The 24,067-nt window shown below is 42.9% G+C and overlaps 1 protein-coding gene across 1 annotated transcript in view; it reads right to left on the bottom strand.

Moving 5' to 3' along the window:
- Positions 1–19,660, bottom strand: part of myo15aa (myosin XVAa) — a 43,432-nt gene extending 23,772 nt beyond the window's left edge. Inside the window, exons 1-22 of the mRNA XM_080300420.1 lie at positions 19,578–19,660; positions 19,163–19,226; positions 14,191–14,300; positions 13,900–13,974; positions 10,243–10,333; positions 10,079–10,084; positions 9,735–9,838; positions 9,543–9,606; positions 9,343–9,456; positions 9,065–9,226; positions 8,707–8,820; positions 4,843–4,901; positions 4,438–4,561; positions 3,209–3,304; positions 2,650–2,781; positions 2,435–2,560; positions 2,239–2,316; positions 1,990–2,144; positions 1,854–1,899; positions 1,646–1,770; positions 391–508; positions 4–179 (exon numbers count right to left, since the gene is read on the bottom strand). Of these exons, the coding sequence (XP_080156546.1) occupies positions 4–179; positions 391–508; positions 1,646–1,770; positions 1,854–1,899; positions 1,990–2,144; positions 2,239–2,316; positions 2,435–2,560; positions 2,650–2,781; positions 3,209–3,304; positions 4,438–4,561; positions 4,843–4,901; positions 8,707–8,820; positions 9,065–9,226; positions 9,343–9,456; positions 9,543–9,606; positions 9,735–9,838; positions 10,079–10,084; positions 10,243–10,333; positions 13,900–13,974; positions 14,191–14,300; positions 19,163–19,226; positions 19,578–19,660 (2,222 nt within the window). The remainder of the gene's footprint in view (positions 1–3; positions 180–390; positions 509–1,645; positions 1,771–1,853; positions 1,900–1,989; positions 2,145–2,238; positions 2,317–2,434; positions 2,561–2,649; positions 2,782–3,208; positions 3,305–4,437; positions 4,562–4,842; positions 4,902–8,706; positions 8,821–9,064; positions 9,227–9,342; positions 9,457–9,542; positions 9,607–9,734; positions 9,839–10,078; positions 10,085–10,242; positions 10,334–13,899; positions 13,975–14,190; positions 14,301–19,162; positions 19,227–19,577) is intronic.
- Positions 19,661–24,067: the final 4,407 nt, after the last annotated feature.

Consider the following 24,067-nt stretch of genomic DNA (forward strand, 5'->3'; position numbering starts at 1 on the left):
CACCTAACGAGGAAGCCTAGGCAGTGTGCCTGAAACCTGCTGATTTTGTTGCGGAATTCAACGTAGCGTTTCCTGACGAAGAACATGCGAGTGTAACGCTGCAGGGTGAGGGCGGCAAGATGACGAGAGCGCTCTCGCTTACACTCCAGCAGCTGGTAGATGTCCTCCTTTAGGAACAACTGCCATTCATACACACACACATATAAGTGCAATTATTCAAATACATGTGTGAGTTCATGCAAAAAAAAAAAGATATAACATTGATCCAACAAACCATAGTATCTCAAATTTCAAGCTACAAAGCAGGAAAACAATCTCTACTCAGCCATTAGACCAGCAGTTGGTGCTGGGTCTGTCTTTAACTGTGAGGCTTAATGTGAACAAGCTCACCTTTGTGACTCCAACATGGTAGGCTCCTGGTCGGAGAGGACACAGTTTACCGAGCAACAACACACAGTTCTCTCCATTTGCCACAGGAAGTGTCTGTATCCCCGCCAGGGACTTGTACCTGACAGAGACACACATTCAAATTAGGGGTGCTCAGTCGATAATAGTGATTTTTAAAAAAGAAGTCCTGATATAAATTGATACTGACTGTGTCGCAATTCAGACACGTAATATGGACAGAGGTATTGGGTCACGATCAGCTGTTAAACTGTTGTTTAACAGTTGCATTGTTTAGGAGCCAAAGTAGCTCAGACCATGCAAAGTTACAGAGCAGGGTCGCCAACTTACACCAAAGCTCTTGGAGTACTGGCAGCTTCACTTCATGGCTCTCCATAGCTGAAGGCCATGCTTTAAGCATTAGATCACCAGACACAATGCCAAGTGCTAGGCGGAGTAAATCATGCCACCACTGAACTCTGAAGCAGTGGAAAATAGTTCTGTGGCATAACAAATCACATTCCTCTATCAGGCAGTCTGATGGATGAGTCTGGGTTTGAACACCAAACTGCACTGTGCCAACTGTAAAATTTGGTGGAGGAAGGAAAACGCATTATGGACGCATTAACAGACACATTATGAATGGCTGTGGATTTATAATGGGATGTAATAAAGGCTCCTGTAGGTATAATGTGTACGTGTCCTCATAGTCAATGTAGTGTATATTGTGTGAAATGTGTAATTATTCTTTTTGTGTGCTTTTATGGTTGTGGTTGTGGTTACAGAATCTTCCATAGTTCATTTTTTTTTTGCCAAATAAGACAACACCATAAACAAAGTTACACATGAATTAAAATTTTAAACTTTGGTGGCATGGCTTTGTACTGGGAGGGCAGCAGCAAGACCCCACCAAAGAGCAGCGCAATGACAGCAGCTATGACACTGATTAAGTCAGACAAAGCATGAGAAGAAGAAAATTAGTTAAAGTTGGGTTGCAAAGTGACTTGCAGAGACACGTGCAACTGTGGACCAGTTGAAGTAGCTTAAATAAGGCATGACATATGATATTTGCAAATCAGAAGAGCATCAGCTATGAGTTGCCACTTCGCGGTCTGCTCAGTTATTGCTGGGATTTTCTGTTATAGAAGGTTCTCCTCTGCCTCAGCTGTGAGATCAATTATCTTCATTTTTTTTGGGAACACAAAGTCCTGAATAGCTTCACAAACTCAACAAATACGCTGAGGATCAGAGTTCATGTTACCTGAACAGGAAGACATAGAATGGCATTCTGATTGGATATCCCTCTTTGCGGATCCTAATGGTCTCCATGACACCAGAGTGCCGCAGCTGGCTGTTCACCAGCTCGTCCTCAAACACACCTGGTTGCTAAAGACAGGTGTCCAAAAGCTCAGAAACACTAATGTATGTGCAGGTAAATAACTTTAAATATATGACGCTTCAAGATCTACCTTCATGTTATTTGGCTTAATGCAGCGAACGAAATAAGGATTGCACCTGAAATGGAACAACAAAAACATGATAATTTTTTTTTAATGAAAACAATAAAAACCAATTATGATCTGAGAGAGAACATGTGTACTTCACCTCTCCATCTTCTCCACCAGCTCCAGCAGGGACTGTTGAAACTTGCTGCTGACGGTGGGAGCTTGGTATTTTCTGGTGACTGTGCTGCTCTTCCTTATGTGACCTCTCTGCTGACCCGTGGCCTCTGCATGAACCAGGAAGAGGTTCGATACCATCTGGAAACACACAAATGCACAGATTAATACAGACTTTACAAAAACATTGCTTAGCGATTGTGTCGATTAGATTAAGTTTTAAGACCAAGCCGACCTTGTTCTTGCTCTGAATGAACAGGTCCAGGACATCCTGACGCACCTGATCGTAGTTCTTATCCAGGAATTTGTAAACCTGCATCAGTGACAGATGATCACTCTGTTTGTCATTACAGTTCACCACATTTTCAATACTTCAATGAATTATAATACAATGAAACTAGCCAAGAGAATCTCAGTGAGGAGCTTAGTACCTGGTAAGTGACCCGCCCGGCAAAATGCTTAATTGTGAACTCTGGGACCGGCATCTTTGGCTTCATGTACAGTGGATTACTGCCATGGTGATAGTGACACTTTTGAAGAAAAGTGTTGTCTGTTGCCTGTCAACAAATTACCACACCAAAAGTCCCAGTTTTATAATCCATATAAGGAATCTGAAAGTCTGTCAGTACTTTCTCCTCATCCTCACCTGCGGGAAACCGCTCTGGTCATCCAGAATCCTCAGTATCCCATGAGGCTTAGTGGCAATGAGGTCGATGCAGGGCTGGTTGTCGTTGAATGTGATGTCCTGCCATGGGATCTGCTCCCTGCTGTACTCCTCCTTCAACAGGATCACATAAAAGATCATAAAATATTAGTTGCATTATTACCTAAGCCAGATGTTGGCAACCTGCAGCTCACGAGGTACAGGTTAGGGTTACCTATTAATACATATACTATATGCAATACATTCATTTATCCTCCCCCAGTTACATCTGTCATCCACCCGTCTATCCCTCATCCCCCAAGTGCTGCTCTTTTACTCCTGCTGTTTGGTAGGAGGAGGTAAAATGGCTGTTTTGATGTTGAACGTTGCCAACGCCTGAAATAAGCAAAGGATTCACATGTTTATATGCCACTAATCTACACTTAATGAGATCCATTTGCGTGCATATGATGCCTCAAATATGTGCATTTTTTGTCCTCAATTGTTATAGGACAAGTGCGTGAGTGTGTGCTTTTCATCGGCAAGTGTGACGTGGACTCACCTGTTCCTCTCTGAATACGATCCTGTTAAAGAAGAGTTGCAGGTACTCGTTTGCATAATTAATGCAAAGCTGCTCGAAGCTGTTGAGGACCAGATCCTGTTGTCCCACACACACACACACACACACACACACACACACACACACACACACACACACACACACACACACACACACACACACACATATATATGGTAATTCTGTCTCATCATCATGCCTACAAAGTGATTATCTGGACGTCCCTCTGAGTATCTTTAACGTGCAACATTGTTAAGCCCTCCTTCCTTCCTTCCCTGCTGATAGTAATCTGAATCTTTTCTCTTATAGTTATAAGTTATGTCAATAAAAGCTTTGACTGCATTACTGGGAATGCGACGGATTATTTCAAATGCTTTAGCTTTAGCTGTCAGTCTTACATCTGACTTTAGAGTACTTCGGTATACAGAGGAGTTCATAGTCAACATAGTAACTGCAAGGCGTCCAGGCCCCGTGGCTGGAAAACAAGCCGAATCATCACCCCTGCACCACATGTTTAACAGCTGGTATCAGGTGTTTGTGTTGATAAGCTGCTCGTGCACCGCAAATTTGCACACTTAAACTGTCCTAAGAGAAGAGGCTTCCTTCTGTGAGCCTTTCCAAACAGGCCACACTTGTTCAGTCTTTTTTATAACTATACTGTCATGAACTTTAACATTCAACATCCTAACTGAGGCCTGTAGAGTTGAGATGGAGCTCTTGGGTTTTTGCAGTTTTTCTGAATATTGCACGGTATGACCTCAGGGTGAATTTGCTGGGTCGTTCACTCCTGTGTCGATTGGCAGCAGTTTTTAATACTTTCCACTTGTGACTAATCATTCTCATGATGTAGTGTGAGTGAAAGGTTGCTGCTTCAATTCCAGCCAAAGCCACAAATCCCCTTTGGGGTAGTGTCATGAAGGGTATCTGGTGCAAAACTCTAATGAATCAAAGACGTAGAGCTGCCGGCTGCGACGACCCCATGTGGCAAAGGAGCAGCTGAAAGTAGCATTCCTATAATTCCTATAGAAGAAGTAAAGCTGCCTCTTCATTTTGGCTTAATAATTATTAAATAAATAATGACAAGGTGCAATATATCATGCGCTGTTATTCATCTGTGATTAAGTTTAAAATAATTTTAGAACCTACTAAGGATTCATTGCATTCTAGTTTTTTCTGAGGGATTTAAGGTCAAACATACAACAAGGCTCCGTTACCTCAAATCCATAAATGTCCAGGATGGAGATGGAGAGGGTGTGTTGGTGAGGGTACACCTGACCATTGATCCTCTCTGTTAACCAGCGGAAGAGCAGCGAATATAGGATCTTGGCAACAGCATCTCTGGATGTGTGTAAGTGGTGGGCAGCGAGTGACACAATGATATAAGAAATTAAAAAGGAGAAAGAAAACATATGCATTGTTATTAGCAAGAATTTTATTAGGTAAGACTTTAAGACAAAAGGGATTTTAAGATTGCATATGTGTTAGTAATTTAGTGCACATGTATTAGTGTGCATGCATACATAATGATAAAGATGCAAACATGTTATTTAAATAAATTAACGGTAATAAATGTAATGATTTTTTATGCACGGCATGTTCTGTGTGTAGCTGTCTCTCACCTGGCATCAATAGCACTTTCTACACTCAGAGGGGTGTAGATCTTGTCCCTCATTGTTTCCTGTGAAAAAACATTAAGTCAGCACGTTTTACGCAGGTGTCTACCTGATAATATAGAGTCTCAAGCCATCTTGGTTTGAAGTTGAAAGGCTTTAAGTTCAAATTAAAACTGGAATTGCACCCAAATTTCCTGCTAATGTGCCCCTCATTGGTGCCTGTTCAGTAACTGTGGTGAGGCTCTCATCTTGGGCTGACAGATCAGGTGGTCTTATCCTCCACCTGCTTCCTGCTTCTTCCAGTCTGTTTTTCCTTTTTTTTTTTCCTGCACTGTAATATATATTTTATAGAAGCAGAACTTTTTCTTCTGCAATTGAAGAATCACAACAGGACGCCATAAGTTCTGGGCTGAAGAGTTAGGCTTTTCACCCTTTGTTTTTACTGAACTGCTTCCTATTTAACTTCTTTTCCTATATTTGTATCCACTCCTTTGCATCCTTTCAGCTCTTCCCTTATTCCCTTTCTTCTACTCTCTTATTCATTGATTCGGGTGTCTTAAACTTGAGATCTGATCAGATAAAGAATGCTTTGAGACTTGAGACCCTCTCTTGCCAAACACACTTAATTATCACACACACACACACACACACACACGTGTGCGCTCACACAAAGACACTAATGTGTACACATGATTCCTCCAGTGAGAGGAAATGAGTGGGTACGACTCACCCCTCTCCTGTTACTCAGGCACCTTTGTAATTAGGAATTCAATTATACAAAAGGTCCTTGGTTAGTGTATAGGAGCATGTGTATGTGGAAGATATAAGGTGGGTGATAATTAGATGTTTCTCTCTTTTAATTCTCCCATCACCCTCATTCCTCACCAGAGGCAGCACCAGAGGGGTCAGGACGAGTTGAATCAGCCCTTAAACCGGACAGAGAAACTACTGGACACTTACACATAAAAGAAAATGGATCCAAAAAACGAAATACTAAGAGGAGAAATACTTTGCTTAACAAAAAAAATATGTTTTTTTTCTACTTTGTTCATGGATATGATGGAAATTAAGCAAACAAGGAAATACACAAATAGGTGGATGACCAACTGGAACACTTGTATGGACAGTGGGATATTTTAATTGTTCCTTTCCTGGATTTGGTATGGATTCACTTCATTTCCTAGCTGGATGATAATGACCACATCAATAGCTCATGTACTGGTAATTAAGGATAACTGAACAGCAAATGCGATGGAGGATCCTCTCTTTTTTTGGCTATTGTAAGTCACGTTCAAGTCCTTTAACTGCGCTGTTAACACTGACAGTTCCTTCAAAAGCTCCATCAAACTTTCTGGAGCTGTGAAATCTCTTATGCTGCTTTAAAATAATAAAGGAGATAAGTTCAAGTAAAGCCAGGCTTCTGCAAAGGTTTTTATGCTCTCTGGTTTTAATACTTACTGGTATTGTGACACTTCTCCACACTCAGTTTGGGTTAGTTTGGAATTAATAACAAAAATAGTTTGTTTTTTAATCACACTTGACCATGTGGGCAACAATAAGGAAAAATGGAACCAAATTTATTTATTTGTACTGCAAACAATCTAGGTTTTAAAATTGTCACCACCTAACTGTTTACTGTTTTTAAAGAAGTTCCTTCAGAGCATAAAAAAAATGACCAATTTACCATCCTGTCCCAGTTTGAATTCAATGGACCTCAAGAAAGTTCACATGAAAACAAAACAGCATTTCTTCTTTATGCAGGAGAATGTGTAAGGTATAGAAATGAAGACACTAAGATGCAAACAGCAAAGCCTCGTGGAAATAAGTAACTGCGTTCTTTGGACAAAGAGGATTCCCAGCTGGTTAGATTCAAAAACCAGAAGCATAAAAAGCTGAAATCACAACAAAAGCATGACTGACAGATTCACGCCCTGGAGCTATAAGCTGAATGTGGCTGTTCATCTCTGCAGCACACTAAAAATAAAAGAAGTAAAAAGATGCTTTCCCTTTTAAAATAGCATAGCTCAGTCTAAATACTATATATGAATTTTTTCTGTGTCCTCTGATGTATCGAGGATGTGTGGATGTGTGCAGCCGTTTACATTCATGCTTTCCCCCTTGCGAGTCTCCAGCGCTGTGGGCTGCCTCCTGTTCTGGGTTGGAAAAATTAAACCAGTGTGAAAGTGCCCTCAAATTGCATTCTAACTGCAGACCACCAGATGGCTGCAAAAAAGACATTCAGACCTATAGAGGCCTATAAGAAAGAGGACTTTCTGACTTGACCACTCTATACAATTTCCTGCTGAGTTGATGGTTTCAGTCACTTGTTTTAGGAGTCTCCATTTAATGATTAGTTATTAATAATCTCTGGCTCTCTTCCACAGTCTGTCTTTTGTCCTGTCTCCACCGCTCAGGCCCAAACGGTCACAGCAGATGGCTGCTCCTCCCTGAGGCTCTTTCTGCTGGAAGTTTCTTCCTGTAAAAAGGGAGTTTTCCCTTCCCACTGTTCCCAAGTGTTTGCTAACAGAGGGTTATTGTTGTTCTCTGTTTCCTCTGTGTTATTTTAGGGTCTTTAGCTTACAATATAAAGTGTCTTGGGGCAACTGTTGTGATTTGATCCATAAAACTGAATAGAACTGAATTAATTTAGACTGACCCGTCCTTGTTTTTTGGTTTGTTTTTTTTTATATATATTGTCTGTGCATCATACTTTTTTGCCCCTTTTGCCTTCACTGGCTGAGGCAGATGGCTGCCCTTCCTGATCTTGGTCCTGGTGAGAGACGTTTCCTCCTCAATGATGTCAAGAGCTTAATCAAATTGTGCTGTTTGTGTATAATGTTGCAAAGTCTTGTTTTCACCATGTGAAAGTGATACAGATCATTAAAAGTGACCTATTAAAGGCACATCTGCATTTATTTGAATACCACTAATACACCAACAAAGGTAAAAGCTAAAGTTGCAAAACTCAGTTTTAGACTTTTTTTTCATGCTGTACATTCACTTGAGGATGTCTGCCATTTTGCTGGTAGTTTATCAGCTGGGTCAAAAAAGTTACTGGGTTGAATGTTTGGCTCTTAATAAAGGAATCAAAACTTTTTTTTAAAAAAGGGAACAATTTTAATCAGACTCCTCCAATAAATCTTTGATAAACTGAGTCACTCTCCTGCACTACACAGAGCTATGAGCTGTCCTAGATTTAAACTAAATCAGCAGTGAAGTCCTTCGATAAATAATCATGCACCTCCTTCACAAATGCTGAAGGCTCTCCTAGTTTACAGGCTGCTATATGCACGTTTGATTTGTTTTTCAATTCTTTCACTTCTAAATTCATTGTTCTGTTTAAGGCCTTAAAACGCAAACATATACAAAGTATCTTCCAATGTTTTGCACTCCAATATATTTAAATTCCCCTTTAAAACATGGCATGGTTCATTGGAATTGATAACCAAATACTCCACAAAACCCCCTGCTTTATAGAAATAGTCAGGTTGGATAGAAACGATCCTAATAACCGACCAGAGGAGGTCAGGATGAGAAAAGAACCATCCAAGCAGGTCGATGACAGCAGTTTGCCTCTTTCTTGTCTTTCATTCTTTCACTCTGTGTGTGGCATCAACACATGTGTCTCCTTTGTGTCTGCGTAAGCGACACTCTGGGCGATACAATGCCTTTAATGTAACCACAGCTGTGTAAGTAAGGTAGAAACGCTGGCATAGTGCCACATCACCTTCCTGTTGACAATGTAGAAAAATCACCTCCAGGTTCAGGAATGTCACAGACTGCAGTGCTATGCTTGTTGTTTTCAAGCACTGAACGAACAAAAGACAGAACATCAGTGCACATGCAGACGGGACACGGTTTGATACTGACTGTGACTTTGTAGGTGACGGCTTTCTGTAGTCCTTCTGGTGAGATCTGCAGCAGCTCTGCGACTACTCTGATCTCCTGAGTGCTAACCACTGACGCCACCTCCTGGCCATCAGCCTGCAGTTCAGGAGGAAAATAGAAATGCAAAAAGAAAAGAAAAAAGAAAAGAAGAATTACCTGTGGGAAAATCTTTGCTGCTTATCTTACATAGTTTTTATTGTCCTGATAAAGTTTAGTTTATTTTAGAATTTAACTCATTAGTCTAGGTGACTGAACACTTTGCACCTTATTATTATATTAATCAAAATTTTAAAAAAGGGATGACATACGAGAAAAACCTGAGAAATAAAATAATTCACACCTCATGCCTCTGAAAGTAAACATTGCCCAGGTGCAGTATGGAAGACAGGACTCTAAAGATGGACGACTGGTCATCCGCAGTGAAGTGAAGGATTTCCATGGCAGAAAGCAGACGTAGAAAGTCCTCTGCATCGTTCTTCCCTTTTATCCCACAATCCTCTCCCTGTGTGCAGAACGAGAAGACCAGCAGTGCTAAACGTGACCCGAGAAGGATTTTTGGAAGGGTCGTGACCCAAAATCACTGACAATGATGATGATCAAACTCAAACTATCTTCTACCTGGTTGAGGTAATAGTAGGTTTCAGCTTCTTGTAGATAGAAGGCCTGCTTCTGCTGCGAAGGAAGACCTGCCAGCATCTCGTAGAAGATGTGATAGTTCCTCTCATTTTTGGCCTGAAGCACACACGGCACATTTACAGCAACACTTCCATATACAGAAATAAACAAGCTATCGAGACCTTTGTGTCAGCTTGCCTCACCTGAAAGACGATGCGGGATTTTTCCAGCAGATACTGAGAGGTTATGGCACCACTGATCCTACCACTGGGAAAACAAGGAATCAGAAAACACACGTGAAAAAGAAGCAGCTTCAGAAGTAAAAGAAGCTGGAGTGAGATCAGAGCAGAGGTCAAAGTTTTGCTTGTTGCTTTTTAAAAAAAACAACAACTCACTTCTCCATAAAGACCTCAATGTACTTCCCAAAGCGACTGGAATTATCGTTCCGCACGGTTTTGGCATTTCCAAAAGATTCCAGAAGAGGAGCTGCCTCAAGTATCTATCAGGGATGCCAAACACACAAACAATATATAAACCTTTATCAGATCGCCTTATAAAGGGAGCAGTAACTGTAACTGTACAACACACAGGAAAGAAGCTGTTTCAGTGGGAATGTCTGGCCAAATGAATCATAGAAAAACACACCACGGCAAAACACAGTAACCTGATATTCTTATGGCCATTGATGAAAATTACTTGTAAAATATAAAACACGCAGCATGCAGAAAACCCCAACTACCTCAATCTGCACCCAAGGAAAGCCACCGGAGATACAGGCAAATAAAAAATATGCACAAGCACATTAGTCGTCATTACAAGAAGGAAAACTTTGAGTGTCTTAGTTTGCAAATATCCAACTCTGATGGCAGTTCTTTATTCATGTCAGGAAGTGTGTGTGCATACCTGTTGCGCAAGATTAGTTTTGTGAAGTACAGCTGCTAGGTAGCGAAGGATGAGTTTGGTGGACTCGGTTTTTCCAGACCCACTCTCCCCACTGAAACACAGTAACAGAGTCTCACTGGGAATACAGAAAACCCATCAACACGGCAATGAAAACAATCAAGAACTGCCCCAGTGCTCAGCTGAGCTGGAGACAACTTTTCCTCAGATAACCAGCACCTGGAAAGTTTGAATATTAGTGCATACAAACTGAGCTTATCAAACATTACAATGCCCAGTTTTTAATGTTTAAAATCTGTGTGTGCTTTTTCAAAGCCCAGATACAAAAAGCTTTATTGTTATACAGCCATGATGGGTTAATTATGAGGTGCCATTTCCATAAAGGAACACTTTGGAAACACTGATCTCAGTGGAAAGAAATGATGCTGATATCTACACAGATATGGACTGGGCAATGTGCTCAATGAAATGATGGCACATCAAGTGATAGAAATGATTCCATGCATGCCTGACTACGTTGGGGGGTGTTCCTAATGAGACAGATGGTGTCCTGGGGGATCTCTTCCCAGATCTGGGCCAAGGCATCACTGAGCTCCTGGACCGTCTGAGGTGCAGTCTGGCAGCGTCGGATGGACTGAAACTTAGGCTACGTTCACACTGCAGGTCTTAATGCTCAATTCCGATTTTTTGATCAAATCCGATTTTTTTGTCTGCTCGTTCACACTACAAATAAAATGCGACAGCAAACGCGCTCTAGTGTGAACGCTCAAAGCGGCCCGCATGCGCAAAAGAAGACGTCACACACAACGCGCTCTGTTTAGACCCAGAGCAACAGTATTGTTTGACTGATGGCCCTTAATATAAAGACTTCGGTCTTCACGTTTCCCAATTTTTGCTTTAAGTTATTTTGTTATTTACATAATAATGTAAATAACCTAATAATGATCCTTATTGCCGTTTAAGAGAGGAGCGGTGCTTCAAAGGATAGCTGCAGATTTCTGTCAGAATCTGCAGATTATACAGTACAAATAAAATGTTTACGTTGTCTTCCCAACAGTTTCACTGACATCTACACTGGATGGCCAGGAAGCGTTCGCGATGTCTTCTCGGGCGCTGATAATTGGCTTCAGTCTTGTGTCGGTGACGTAAAAGGCGGATTTAATGTGACATGACCGTTCAAACAGCAGTCGCTTTCTAAAACATCGGATATGTATCGGATTCAGTACCACATACGAAAGTGACCCAGATCGGATTTGAAAATATCGGATTTGCGCCGTTCACACTGTCATACCTGTCATGGTCATGGGCCATGTGGGCCCAGTATTCTTAGTTTTCATGTATTTTTGTATTTTGTTCTTTATTTAGGCCATGCTTCCTGGGTTGATCTGTTACGTTGTTCCTTATGTGTTTTCCCTTCGTGACTCTTACCCCCTGTGTGCCCCTCTGTGTATTTATGAGCCCTCGTCTCTCTTTGTGCTTTATTCTATGTTTTCCCCAGCCCGTTATGTCTGCGTTCTCCCCGTGCTCTCTCTCCTCCTGTTTGAACCTCTGTGTACTTCCTGCTTTACTTTGCCCATCTCCCATCAGTGTTACGTCCACTCCTGCCGTGTCTTGTTATGATTATCAGTGTCACCTGTGTTCCCCGTGTGCATCCACTTCCCCTGATCTTCCCTCATGTGTATTTAGTCTCTGTGTTTCGTACAGTCTGTGTCGCGTCGTCTGTGTTCCCACCCTCCGTGTTTCCATGCCCGGTCTATTATATTCCAAGCCATAGCCTTACCTTAGTTTATTCCCAGTTTAGGTTTCTGTTTAGTTATTGCTCTTGTGCTGCCCTTATTCTGGTTTGCTTCTGTTGTATTCATCAGCCACAATAAAAGGCTCGCTTTTGTTTAAGTCCACTTCCTTATCACTCGTGTCTGCACCTGAGTCCTCCACGCACTTTCCACTCGGTCCGTCACAGCGGACCGTGACAATACCATGATCGGATATGGGTCGCATAGGGTCAAAAAAATCGGATTTGATGCGCTTTCGCCTGCAGTGTGAACGTAGCCATAATGTCCCAGAGGTGTTCTATTGGATTTAGGTCAGGCAAACGTGGGGGCCAGTGAATGGTATCAGATCCTTCATCCTCCAGGAACTGCCTACATACTCTTGGTACATGAGTTGAGCAGCAGGAGGAATCCAGTATCCACTGCACCAGAGTTGGGTGTATCAGTGGGTCCAAGGATTTCATCCCGATATGTAACGCCAGTCATGGTGTCAGTGCCTAGCCTGTAGAGGTGTGTCCTCCATGGATATGCCCCCCCAGACCATCCCTGACCCACCACCAAACCAGTCATGCTGACATCCCAGAAGTTTAACTAACTTGATGGTATACTCTGAATAAAAAGTGTTCCTTTTATTTTTGAGCAGTGTAAAAGATTATATTCTTTAATGGTAGGCAAAAATAACTCTGAACTATTTTGATCATCTGCATTCTACTAGTGGAAATACAAAAACAGGTTTGATGCAAGGAAAAGCTCACCAAGTGTGAACATTACCCTGAATTAGAGCACAGCTTCTCAGGACTTCCAGAAATCATTTAGAGCGTCCATTATTTGATCCTTTTCACCTCTGTGGTGGTGCTTGCAGAGTGTTTGACTTAATTGACTAAGTGATGTGAGACAAGGCTAATCTTGCATTAGGCAAGGCTTCGGTTCCACTTTTGCATTAAACCACCTGAAAGAGTTTCACACACATGCACACACAGGTCCATTGATCTACCATTGCCAAGCACTAAATACCACCATTATGTAAGCTTGGCCAAAGGGTGTGTGTGTGTGTGTGTGTGTGTGTGCATTTAGGGATGCTGGCACCTTCACCGCATTCCAGCATAGGGTTTCAGCTCAATGGCTGCTTAGCTAAAAACAGGACCATTATTGGTCACTGTACACCAGACCTCAGTTACCCCTTAACACATACTAACTGAAACACAAAGACACACTTGCAAGCACACAGCCCGCACAAATGTACTCACACACAAACACACACACACCTCTGAAACATAACCTGCTCCAACTCAGACCTGGCTGGGCTTTCCTTACAGGTGTCTCCTTCCGAATACGGCTAAAGTGTTCCAGGTTTGTGAGGGCGTGTGCATGTGTGAGTGTGCGTTTATGTGTATATTATGAGTGTCTTTTGTCATATCCAAAAGCATAGACCTATGTTTGTGCAAACCTCTGGATGTCGGTGTGTTTGTTTTCACAGATGAGCGCAGCCACTAAATGAAGTCACACTCAAGTGTTGGTAAATTTAACTTCACTGGTTTATGTGCGTGTGTGTGTTTGTGTGTGTGTGTGTTTTTTCTTCCAAGAGATCAGTTCTGACATGGAGCAAAACACTCCATCTTAAGTTTGCTGGCCAGTAAACCACAGACAGACACTCATGAATTTACAAACACTAATCCATCTGTAGATGGAAACCTTTAACCAAGAAGCTTCACGGACAACCTTGAAAGGTTACCAATGATATATCAAAGGATACAAAAGAAAAGCTTCACATTGCAAGACTCAGATGTTAAAAATACAATGCACCGTATAATTAACTGCATGCACGTCTCTGTTGTCTGATTCATATTTGCAGAGAAAGTGACTGAAGAAACAATGAGAGTCAGCCTCTTACCTGATTATTATGACCTGTTTTTTTTTGGCATCCATCATTTGGGAATGAGCAGCGTTTGCTATGGCAAACAAATGCCTGAAGGAGAAAGAGATACACAACAAGCCTTCAGACTCTTAAAGGAAGCGCAACAAAGTATTCTGCTTCCCTCTTTCTGCACTTTGATCCTCTGTTGCTGACAGTTATTTACAGCTGTCAGCATGGATGAAACATACTTAATAATTTGACATTTATTGTTTTGTTTTTTAAATATAAGGTTCACGGTTCAACAATTTTAGAGTGAAAATAACTTACGGAGGGTTTTCTCCCAAGGCACAGCCCTTGTACATGAGCACCATGTCTGTCCCATAGGTGTTTTGCATCTTATAGGGGTTCACAGACACCAGAATGCTGCCTATGTATGTCTGGACAAAAAAGAAAGAAGAGGTTCACAAAGAAAGTAATTTTACCATAATGATCATAGTGTATGTGTGTAGGAACATGTGTCTGTGTACCCTATCTATCCCTTAACACGTGGACCAATCTGAACAAAAACTTTTCATGAACATTGTCACACATACCACAATTATTAATATATGTTTTAAAAACACTTATTATAAATCCCAATTCTTTTGATTTTCTGTGTTACTATATGTGCATTTCACTATCCCCCTGCAAATGCTATCTTTCACTGTTTGTCACGTTCAACATACAGGGAGTGCAGAATTATTAGGCAAATGAGTATTTTGTCCACATCATCCTCTTCATGCATGTTGTCTTACTCCAAGCTGTATAGGCTCGAAAGCCTACTACCAATGAAGCATATTAGGTGATGTGCATCTCTGTAATGAGAAGGGGTGTGGTCTAATGACATCAACACCCTATATCAGGTGTGCATAATTATTAGGCAACTTCCTTTCCTTTGGCAAAATGGGTCAAAAGAAGGACTTGACAGGCTCAGAAAAGTCAAAAATAGTGAGATATCTTGCAGAGGGATGCAGCAGTCTCAAAATTGCAAAGCTTTGAAGCGTGATCATCGAACAATCAAGCGTTTCATTCAAAATAGTCAACAGGGTCGCAAGAAGCGTGTGGAAAAACCAAGGCGCAAAATAACTGCCCATGAACTGAGAAAAGTCAAGCGTGCAGCTGCCAAGATGCCACTTGCCACCAGTTTGGCCATATTTCAGAGCTGCAACATCACTGGAGTGCCCAAAAGCACAAGGTGTGCAATACTCAGAGACATGGCCAAGGTAAGAAAGGCTGAAAGACGACCACCACTGAACAAGACACACAAGCTGAAACGTCAAGACTGGGCCAAGAAATATCTCAAGACTGGTTTTTCTAAGGTTTTATGGACTGATGAAATGAGAGTGAGTCTTGATGGGCCAGATGGATGGGCCCGTGGCTGGATTGGTAAAGGGCAGAGAGCTCCAGTCCGACTCAGACGCCAGCAAGCTGGAGGTGGAGTACTGGTTTGGGCTGGTATCATCAAAGATGAGCTTGTGGGGCCTTTTCGGGTTGAGGATGGAGTCAAGCTCAACTCCCAGTCCTACTGCCAGTTTCTGGAAGACACCTTCTTCAAGCAGTGGTACAGGAAGAAGTCTGCATCCTCCAAGAAAAACATGATTTTCATGCAGGACAATGCTCCATCACACGCGTCCAAGTACTCCACAGCGTGGCTGGCAAGAAAGGGTATAAAAGAAGAAAAACTAATGACATGGCCACCTTGTTCACCTGATCTGAACCCCATTGAGAACCTGTGGTCCATCATCAAATGTGAGATTTACAAGGAGGGAAAACAGTACACCTCTCTGAACAGTGTCTGGGAGGCTGTGGTTGCTGCTGCACGCAATGTTGATGGTGAACAGATCAAAACACTGACAGAATCCATGGATGGCAGGCTTTTGAGTGTCCTTGCAAAGAAAGGTGGCTATACTGGTCGCTGATTTGTTTTTGTTTTGTTTTTGAATGTTAGAAATGTATATTTGTGAATGTGGAGATGTTATATTGGTTTCACTGGTAAAAATAAATAATTGAAATGGGTATATATTTGTTTTTTATTAAGTTGCCTAATAATTATGCACAGTAATAGTCACCTGCACACACAGATATCCCCCTAAAATAGCTAAAACTAAAAACTACTTCCAAAAACATTCAGCTTTGATATTAATGATTTTTTTGGGTTCATTGAGAACATGGTTGTTGTTCAATAATAACATTATTCCTCAAAAATACAACTTGCCTAATAATTCTGCACTCCCTGTACATCACCTGCGTGGAATTTAAAAGACATCAAAATTTGTATCTGTCGTACGGTGGCCCTGAGAGGCCAAACGGACTGCAACTTAAGAAAACACCAGCAATAAGAAAAACGCTGCAAAAGGACACAAAACACAACAGAAATAGGAAAAACGACAACGGAAATAGGAAAAAACAGATATCCAAAAGCACAAGGGAAGTGTTTCTGGGGAGATCTGACGGACCAGCTGCAGGAACCAAAATATGTTAAGAATTGCGCTGGAAGACACTTAACAGAAGTGGAGGATCTATCGGTTTTGTGAGGAAAGAAAAGATGAGAGCTAAGTGTGATAGCCTAACTATTAGCCTAAAAATCCGTCATCAGTATTATATGAATCATGATAAAACACGCCTACCATGTTTTGGGTTCCTGGAACTGGTCTGTCGGGTTATTGTCTCCCCAGAAACACTTCCCTTGTGTTTTTTCCTATTTCTGTTGTGTTTTGTGTGCTTTTGCAGCATTTTTCTTATTGCTGGTGTTTTCTTAAGTTGCAGTCCATTTGGCCTCTCAGGGCCACCGTACTGTCATCATTTAGTCACCACCAAATATTGAATAAAGAATTACAAAAAAAATCCTGAAATATCATAGACATTTAACTTGACAGGCGATGTTTTTGGTGACCAGGACTGCATGAACCCCACAGCTATGGCATTATTTTTGTGCCACTATTCTGAGCGCACGTAAAAAAAATTGAGCGCATGTAAAAAAAAATTGCAGGTGCAAGTGTTGCATTTTGAGGAGAAATTTTTTTTGAGAGAAGAAAAGCTAAATTAGAGTGAACAAAATTCATTGCTGCTTGCAAAAATGTATTTCAGTGTTTGCTATTATCCACACACACACACAATAGCAGCCCCTCTCGCTCAGTTTTTGCATTTGCGCTTGCTCTCAACGTGTTGCTCGCGCTCTCAACATTTCTGCCTGTGCGTGCTCAACTCTTTCTGTACACCGCTATATTTGTGCCACAAAACCAGCCAATCACAGACTTGGATGCAAAAAAAATCTGATTGGCTGTTTTGGTCTCCAATCAGTTCGAAATGATGAAATGCAATATCCCAGAATCCATTTCGTCCAAAACTCAAACGAGGCAGTGGCGGAGGAACACAGAGTGGAGGAGTTTGAAATATTACTCTTTCTGGGTCACAAAATAAACTTTTAAGATATTTTCATGCGAGAATGGTGCTGTGTAAACTTCAAATATCTGCTTGATTTATCGAGACATCACATATTTGCATAAGTGCTCTAACGTTTTCGGAGATGCCTGTTACCCACCAGCTGACCGCATAGCTGGACTGGCCGTTGGGCATACCGGACATTTGCCCGGTGGGCCGATGGTGATTTTTCATTTTTATGTTTGTTTTTGTAACAATATAAACAATGAAAGGTGGTGGATTAGCCAGTTGGTCATGATCAACTCTGGGCTGGACCAATTACAATACATCCGTATTGAGGGGAAAAGGAACGCACAGCTCCTCTTCTTCTCTCATTCTCTCCCCCTCCCTCTCCTGTTGCTATTTCAATCATGAAACTGATCAATGATCAGCTGATCGTCTCTCTTGTTTGTTTATCGCCCACTGTGCACCAGAAACAGGAAACCAGCGGATGTCGCGCTAAACAACAGCAGCACGTTCAAGCTTGATAAGCTGTTGTTAGAATGTATTTAATATTACTTTCTAGTATCAGCTGATGTTTGCTGGAGCCACAGCTGTAAAAGCTGCTGGTCATGATATCGGTTTGGATATGTGGTGAGAGGGAAACATGAAGGTGATACAAATCATACATATATACCAACAAGACAGTGTACATCACTGTCACAACAGCGTTTGTTTTAGTTGAAAGGCTTTATGGTTTTTCCTATAATACCTGGTGGTGTAGTCGGCCGATTTTTTGTCAGTTCAGCTTTTTATATTATGTTTAACCCGAGTGACCACCAGGTCAGCTGGTGGGTAACAGGCATCTCCGAAAACGTTAGAGCACTTATGCAAATATGTGATGTCTCGATAAATCGAGCAGATATTTGAAGTTTACACAGCACCATTCTCGCATGAAAATATCTTAAAAGTTTATTTTGTGACCCAGAAAGAGTAATATTTCAAACTCCGCCACTCTGTGTTCCTCCGCCACTGCCTCATTTGAGTTTTGGACGAAATGGATTCTGGGATATTGCATTTCGTCATTTCGAACTGATTGGAGACCAAAACAGCCAATCAGATTTTTTTTGCATCCAAGTCTGTGATTGGCTGGTTTTGTGGCACAAATATAGCGGTGTACAGAAAGAGTTGAGCACGCACATACAGAAATGTTGAGAGCGCGAGCAACACATTGCGAGCGAGCACAAATGCAAAAACTGAGCGAGAGGGGCTGCTATTGTGTGTGTGTGTGTGGATAATAGCAAACACTGAAATACATTTTTTGCAAGCAGCAATGAATTTTGTTCACTCTAATTTAGCTTTTCTTCACTCAAAATAAATTTCTCCTCAAAATGCAACACCTGCACCTGCAATTTGTTTTTACATGCGCTCAGAATAGTGGCACAAAAATAACGCCATACACAGCAAGTACTGCTAAAGGCAGCAGACGTAGGTTAAATGATCAGCCTGTGGGTCAATTTAGATGTACAGCCAAGATGTAAATCCATCTGGCTACAATGTGTATTAAAACTGGTATCTAAAATTATTGACCAAAGAATTAAATACATGCACTATGTCCCTTTTATAACTCTTGATTCCAGGTTAAAAATGTACGCTTTTTGGTGTAACCCAAGGTTTACAGGTCAGGTTTTGTTTGTCTTTCAAACTCAATGTAGTTTGTGAAGTAGCCATAGATGTTTATAGACAACGTTTTTGTCATCCAACTAAATAAAAATTAAGGAAAATTTTAAGACAACAAGATAACTTGACCATACATGAGTGCTGCAAAGACAAAAACAAAAAAACATCCTTAGGGTTGTTTTTGCAATGTGTGTATTGCTTAAATACTTTAAATACTTACATAAATAACCTCTCTCTCAAACCTTTTCCTTATGTTCAGCAGAACAGCCACTTCATGCATGTCACTAGGGGAAAGAAGCAATTAGAGTATTATTTATGGGGTTATGAACAAAAAAAGCAACCCAAAACCACACTATTTTTTCATGTTTGAGTTCAACTGAATTTAAATTGAGCTTTTTTTTTCTTACAGCCAAATACTTTCTCCACCCTTTCATCATTCTTTAGTTATAAAGGTGTTATAAAATGTGTTGTGCAACACTGCCTGCTGAGCACAATGCATTGCCTCCATAATCTGATAACCAAAAATATGACTTAAATATATACAAATACTGAACAACCAGACAGTGTTCAAGGTCCCCACTGCTTTGTTCTAAGTGTAACTGTGGTGTACTGTGGCATTTTTGTTTTTAACTTACTCTAGCTGTGTCATATCTTCAACACCATTTTCCTCTCTTTGCTCCCGCTGAACCATTGTGGGCAGGCTTCTGATTGCATACATCTAAAACAAGCACAGACATTCAGAAATTAAATGCAAGTACATGTTACAAGAACACATTCACTCACAAGAAACTGTTGATTCTCTAACTTTTGAATTATTATTAGTTGCTTACCCTCAAACTTTATGAAAAACATTTCAGAAATTTTTACCTTTTTTGCTGTTTAGCAAAACATTCTGCTTTTTCAAAACAAAAACATCAAGACATACCTAATCATTTATGGAACTTTTTCACTCTAATGTTACACTAGATATTTCGAACTCACTGCATAAACAAAAGCACTTCACAGGTTGACACCATGACAATTTTAGCCATTGTGGATACATAGTTTTGTCATGCCACATTCGTTTTTAGAAATTACCTTGTCAAACCACTGCCCATGTGGTTCCCCCTCCCTGCGGAGATTCCATTCTCCTTGCTCATTCCCCAAGCCTTCCTGTCCCATCAAGCTGCGGGGGTCCAGCAGCTCCCCTTCACCATACATGGACCACTTATTTAAGTTTTGGACTGTGCCATGAGGTAAAACCCTCTCTGCCCCCCACACATCTTCATCTTGTTGGGCTTCAACTCCAGCGTTCTGTGCCCAGTGCTGTCTAGGGCCAGATCCTTGCACCTGGGGTGATACTACTGCATATGAGGAGGGTAGGCGAAAGGAGGCCCCCCGAAGGTGAGGGTTCTGCAAAGCACCAGATAGGTTGAGTGTTCGAGGTTCTGGTGCTTTGGGGGCACCGAGTCGTGTCATGATATTGCCATCAGGGAGGCGGTATTTCGCCCCACGAAGGTTTGGGTTTTTTGATAAGGCATTAGATAGGTCAAGCGCTTTGGGTGTCGAAGCCGGCTGAGGGCGGGTCATGAGAGTTCCGTCTGGCAAACGGTAAGTGGCAGATCGGAGGTTCTGGTTGCGAAGAGCATTGGAAAGGTCAAGTGAGCGCGGTTGAGAGGCATCAGTAGATCCAGGCTGCTTAAATAATGATGTGTTTGGAAGCCTATAAGAGGCACCACGGATGTTGGTTTTTAACAATGCACCAGAAAGGACAGGGCCGAAAGAAGCAGAGGAAGAAGGTTGAGCTTGGTTCCGTGAGAACAATGAAGATCCTTCTGGGAGCTGAAACTTTGCCTTACGCAAGTTAGCATTCATCAGGGCGCTAGAAAGCCCAGGGGAGGCTACTGAGCTCTCTGCACTCTGCGTCTGCTCTCCTGGACGTGTGAGAAATGAACTGTCTGGTAATCGATAAGAGGCGTTACGAACATTAGCATTGAGAAGAGCAGAGGAGAGTGTAGAAGAGGAAAGGGAGGGTGCAGATGTGGACTCTGTCCTGGTAACAAGTGTACCATCAGGTAAACGATATGTGGCTTGTCGCAAATTGGGATTGAGCAAAGCAGAGGACAGCATAGGGGAAGACAGTGGAGATGGACCTGAGACATGTTCAGCAGGTTCATTTCTTGTGACAAAAGAGCCATCGGGTAGTCTATAGGTCGCCCGATGTAGGCTTTGGTTCTGTAAGGCATTAGAGAGCATCCCACTGCTAACACCACCTACACTATCAGTGTTAACTGGAGTCTCAACAGGGCCCCGGGACATTGTCAAAGTGCCACCTGGAAGCTTGAACATGGATCCCTGGATGTGTGAAGTTCGCAATCCACCTGAGAGAAGTGGGGAGCTACCTCTGACACCTCCTTGTTGTTGTGGGGAAGGTGGAGGAGCAGGTGAGCCTGGCAATGTGGGGGAGGGTTGTCGCTGAAATGGTGAAGCAAAAGAAGCATTACGTAGCTGAGAGGTCAGCATAGCAGGGGACAACTGTGGGGAGGAAGGGACAGAAGGGGCAAGAGGGACTGCTGCTTCAGGTGGCGTGAGAACTGTTGTATAGAGGTTGGCATTGCGCTGCAGAGGAAATGAGTAGGAGGCACTCCGTAGGCGTGAGTTCTGCATTAAAGCATTGGATAGACCAGCAGTGGGATACTGGGGCATCATCTGGCTCTCCTGTACATTAGCTGATATCTCCTCCTGTCCACCAGGCATGACAGGTAACGGGCTCCTCTGAAAAGCTGTGGTGTTGCTGACATTGTGCAGGTAAGGGTTCTGGAGTGTGCGTCCAAGATTAGGTGATGAGGGTGTAAGTTGAGGGAGGCTCTGAGGGTAAATCTCATGTTGTGTTTGTGGGGAGCTGGGCCTTTGTAAAGGTGAAGTGTGAGCTATAGTGGAGTAAGGGAGAGGAGAGGTAGGAAAGGGTGAGCCTACAATTTGACCGTTTGGTAAAGCATTTGTAAGCATTGGAGATGGGCCTGGCTCCATCAATGTATAGTCATAATGAGTGATATTCTGTGATGGTGGAAAAGTAGCAAGAGAAATATTAGCATTAGGAACAGGAGGCTGAAAAGATGCTGGTCTGAAGCCATGGGGACTCATTGCCCTGTGAGGCAAAGGGGAGGGTGGATGAGACAAATGGTGCATGGGAGATGCAGAACGGGACAGCATTGGAGATTGTTGATGCAAGGGCTGTGGAGATGGAGGTGTACTCTGAAGCCGGCGCACTGATGGCTGGGAAGAAAGAGGGCCACTCTGTTTCAATGATTGCTGTGGAGGGGCAGGGGGACCTGGAGGAGGTGCTCTGAATGACTGCCTAGACTGAAGAGAGGACTGGTTTCTGGGCATTCGGACTAATGGCTGCCCTCTACCTACAGGTCTGTGGAATCCTCGTTGGGGGGTACCAATTCGCTTGGACTCCCTTAACCCTGTAGGCCGGGAGCCTGCCCTGGCTAACATCGGTGTTCCAGCTATATCCTCTATCTGACCTGAAAGAGGGGCGGGACCACTATGGATGGAGGACCTAAATGGGGCAACATGCTGAGTAACAGGGGCCCCGTGTCGACTGTGTCTCTGTAAGTAGGGGTTGGCTGGAGACGGTTTCACAGCCCCCATGGGCACATGACTTCGAATCCCTGCACCACCTCTCATTCTGCGAGTAGAGGAGCGGGTGGGGAGGGGTCTACTGGTGATGCGCGACGGCGATGGAGAAGGAGGGCGATGGGGAGAGGTGGGGCGGAAGGATCGCGGAGGCGACTCAGCTCTTTCAGGTTGAGTCGGGCTCCTTCTTTGTGAATGTGGCTGGGGTGGAGAGGGGGAACGCCTCATCTTAGATGTCTGTTTTCTTCCTCTGAACAATTGTGGTCTGGTAGAAGGCAAATGGACTGCATCTGGTGGAGGTTGCTGTCTAAAGGAGAGTCTTGGGGAAGGTGGTGGGCTTGCTCTCTTCCTTAGCGATCCCCGGGGAGAAGCTAGCGGGCTGGAAATTGGGGATTGGGGTCGGACAGATGAAGGTGCTCGACGCAACCGAATATCTCCCCTCTCTTTTGTCATTGAAGGTTGAGTTCTCACTGACATACCTCTCCTATGTTGTAGTGGAGAAGAAGGTGGTGGGCTGTGTGGTCTGCGCCTGTTAACTGGGGATGTTGGCCTTTGACCTGGCACTGGGGCCCGCTGACTGAGCACCCGCCTATGAGGGTGAGGAGAGAGGTGTAGGTCAGACCGGATGCCTGTTTGGAAGTCCATGTGATGTGGTGAAAGGCGAGATGAAGGAGGCGCCATTGCCCTAGTTGATCCCAGCCTCAGTGATAGCTGTGGGGATGGAAGGGGACTCATTCGGCGCACTGGCCTAGGTGAGGCAACAGGTGAATGTAGCTGTGAATGCATCATTGGCTGCACTGGTGGACCCAGTGGTGTCATTTGAACCATCTGGAATGTCTGTGGGTCTTGTGCAAAGGGATCTTGATAGACTTGTGAGGAGAACTGAGGTGGCAGGGGAGATGGGGTCAGATGACTAGGAGAAACAGGGAAAGGAGGGTAAGTGTGCTGAGGGAAAGGAATGTGTTCTTGTTGAATGCTTGCGGCTGTAAGAAAAGGGGCGTGTCCAGCAAGAATGGAAGTGTGTTGTTGGTTCATGACAGTAGGGTAATTTGGCTGTGTAGGATGATATGTGTGGATGGGTTGCTCATATTGTATATCTGACATCATCTCCTGATTGTTGAGGGCCAGAACTGGGGAGGGAGGAGGAACCATAGGGGATGGGGGACGAGAATGAAGAGGAGGTGGTGGCAATGTTTCCACCTCTAGTCTGTCTTTTCCAAATAACCTAACCTGGGGCCTGGGAAACCTGAACTGCTGTGTAGGAACTGGCTCAGGTAGAGGATAAGACAGCTGTTCTTGTCCATATAGCTGCCCAATCTCAACTGGAATCAGCCCAGAATCCATATGGAAAGGTTGCTGATAATGATTATAAGTAGGAGCAGGCTGTGGATATCCCAGCATTGGGTCATTATATAGACCGGAAACAAAACCATTTCCACCGTTCATCAGTCCATAAGAGTCTGAAAGGCCAAAGGCAGATCCCACATTGTGGTCAAAGTATTCT

The sequence above is a fragment of the Astatotilapia calliptera genome, chromosome 4, assembly GCF_964374335.1.
Source record: "Astatotilapia calliptera chromosome 4, fAstCal68.1, whole genome shotgun sequence".
NCBI classification, from domain to species: Eukaryota; Metazoa; Chordata; class Actinopteri; order Cichliformes; family Cichlidae; genus Astatotilapia; species Astatotilapia calliptera.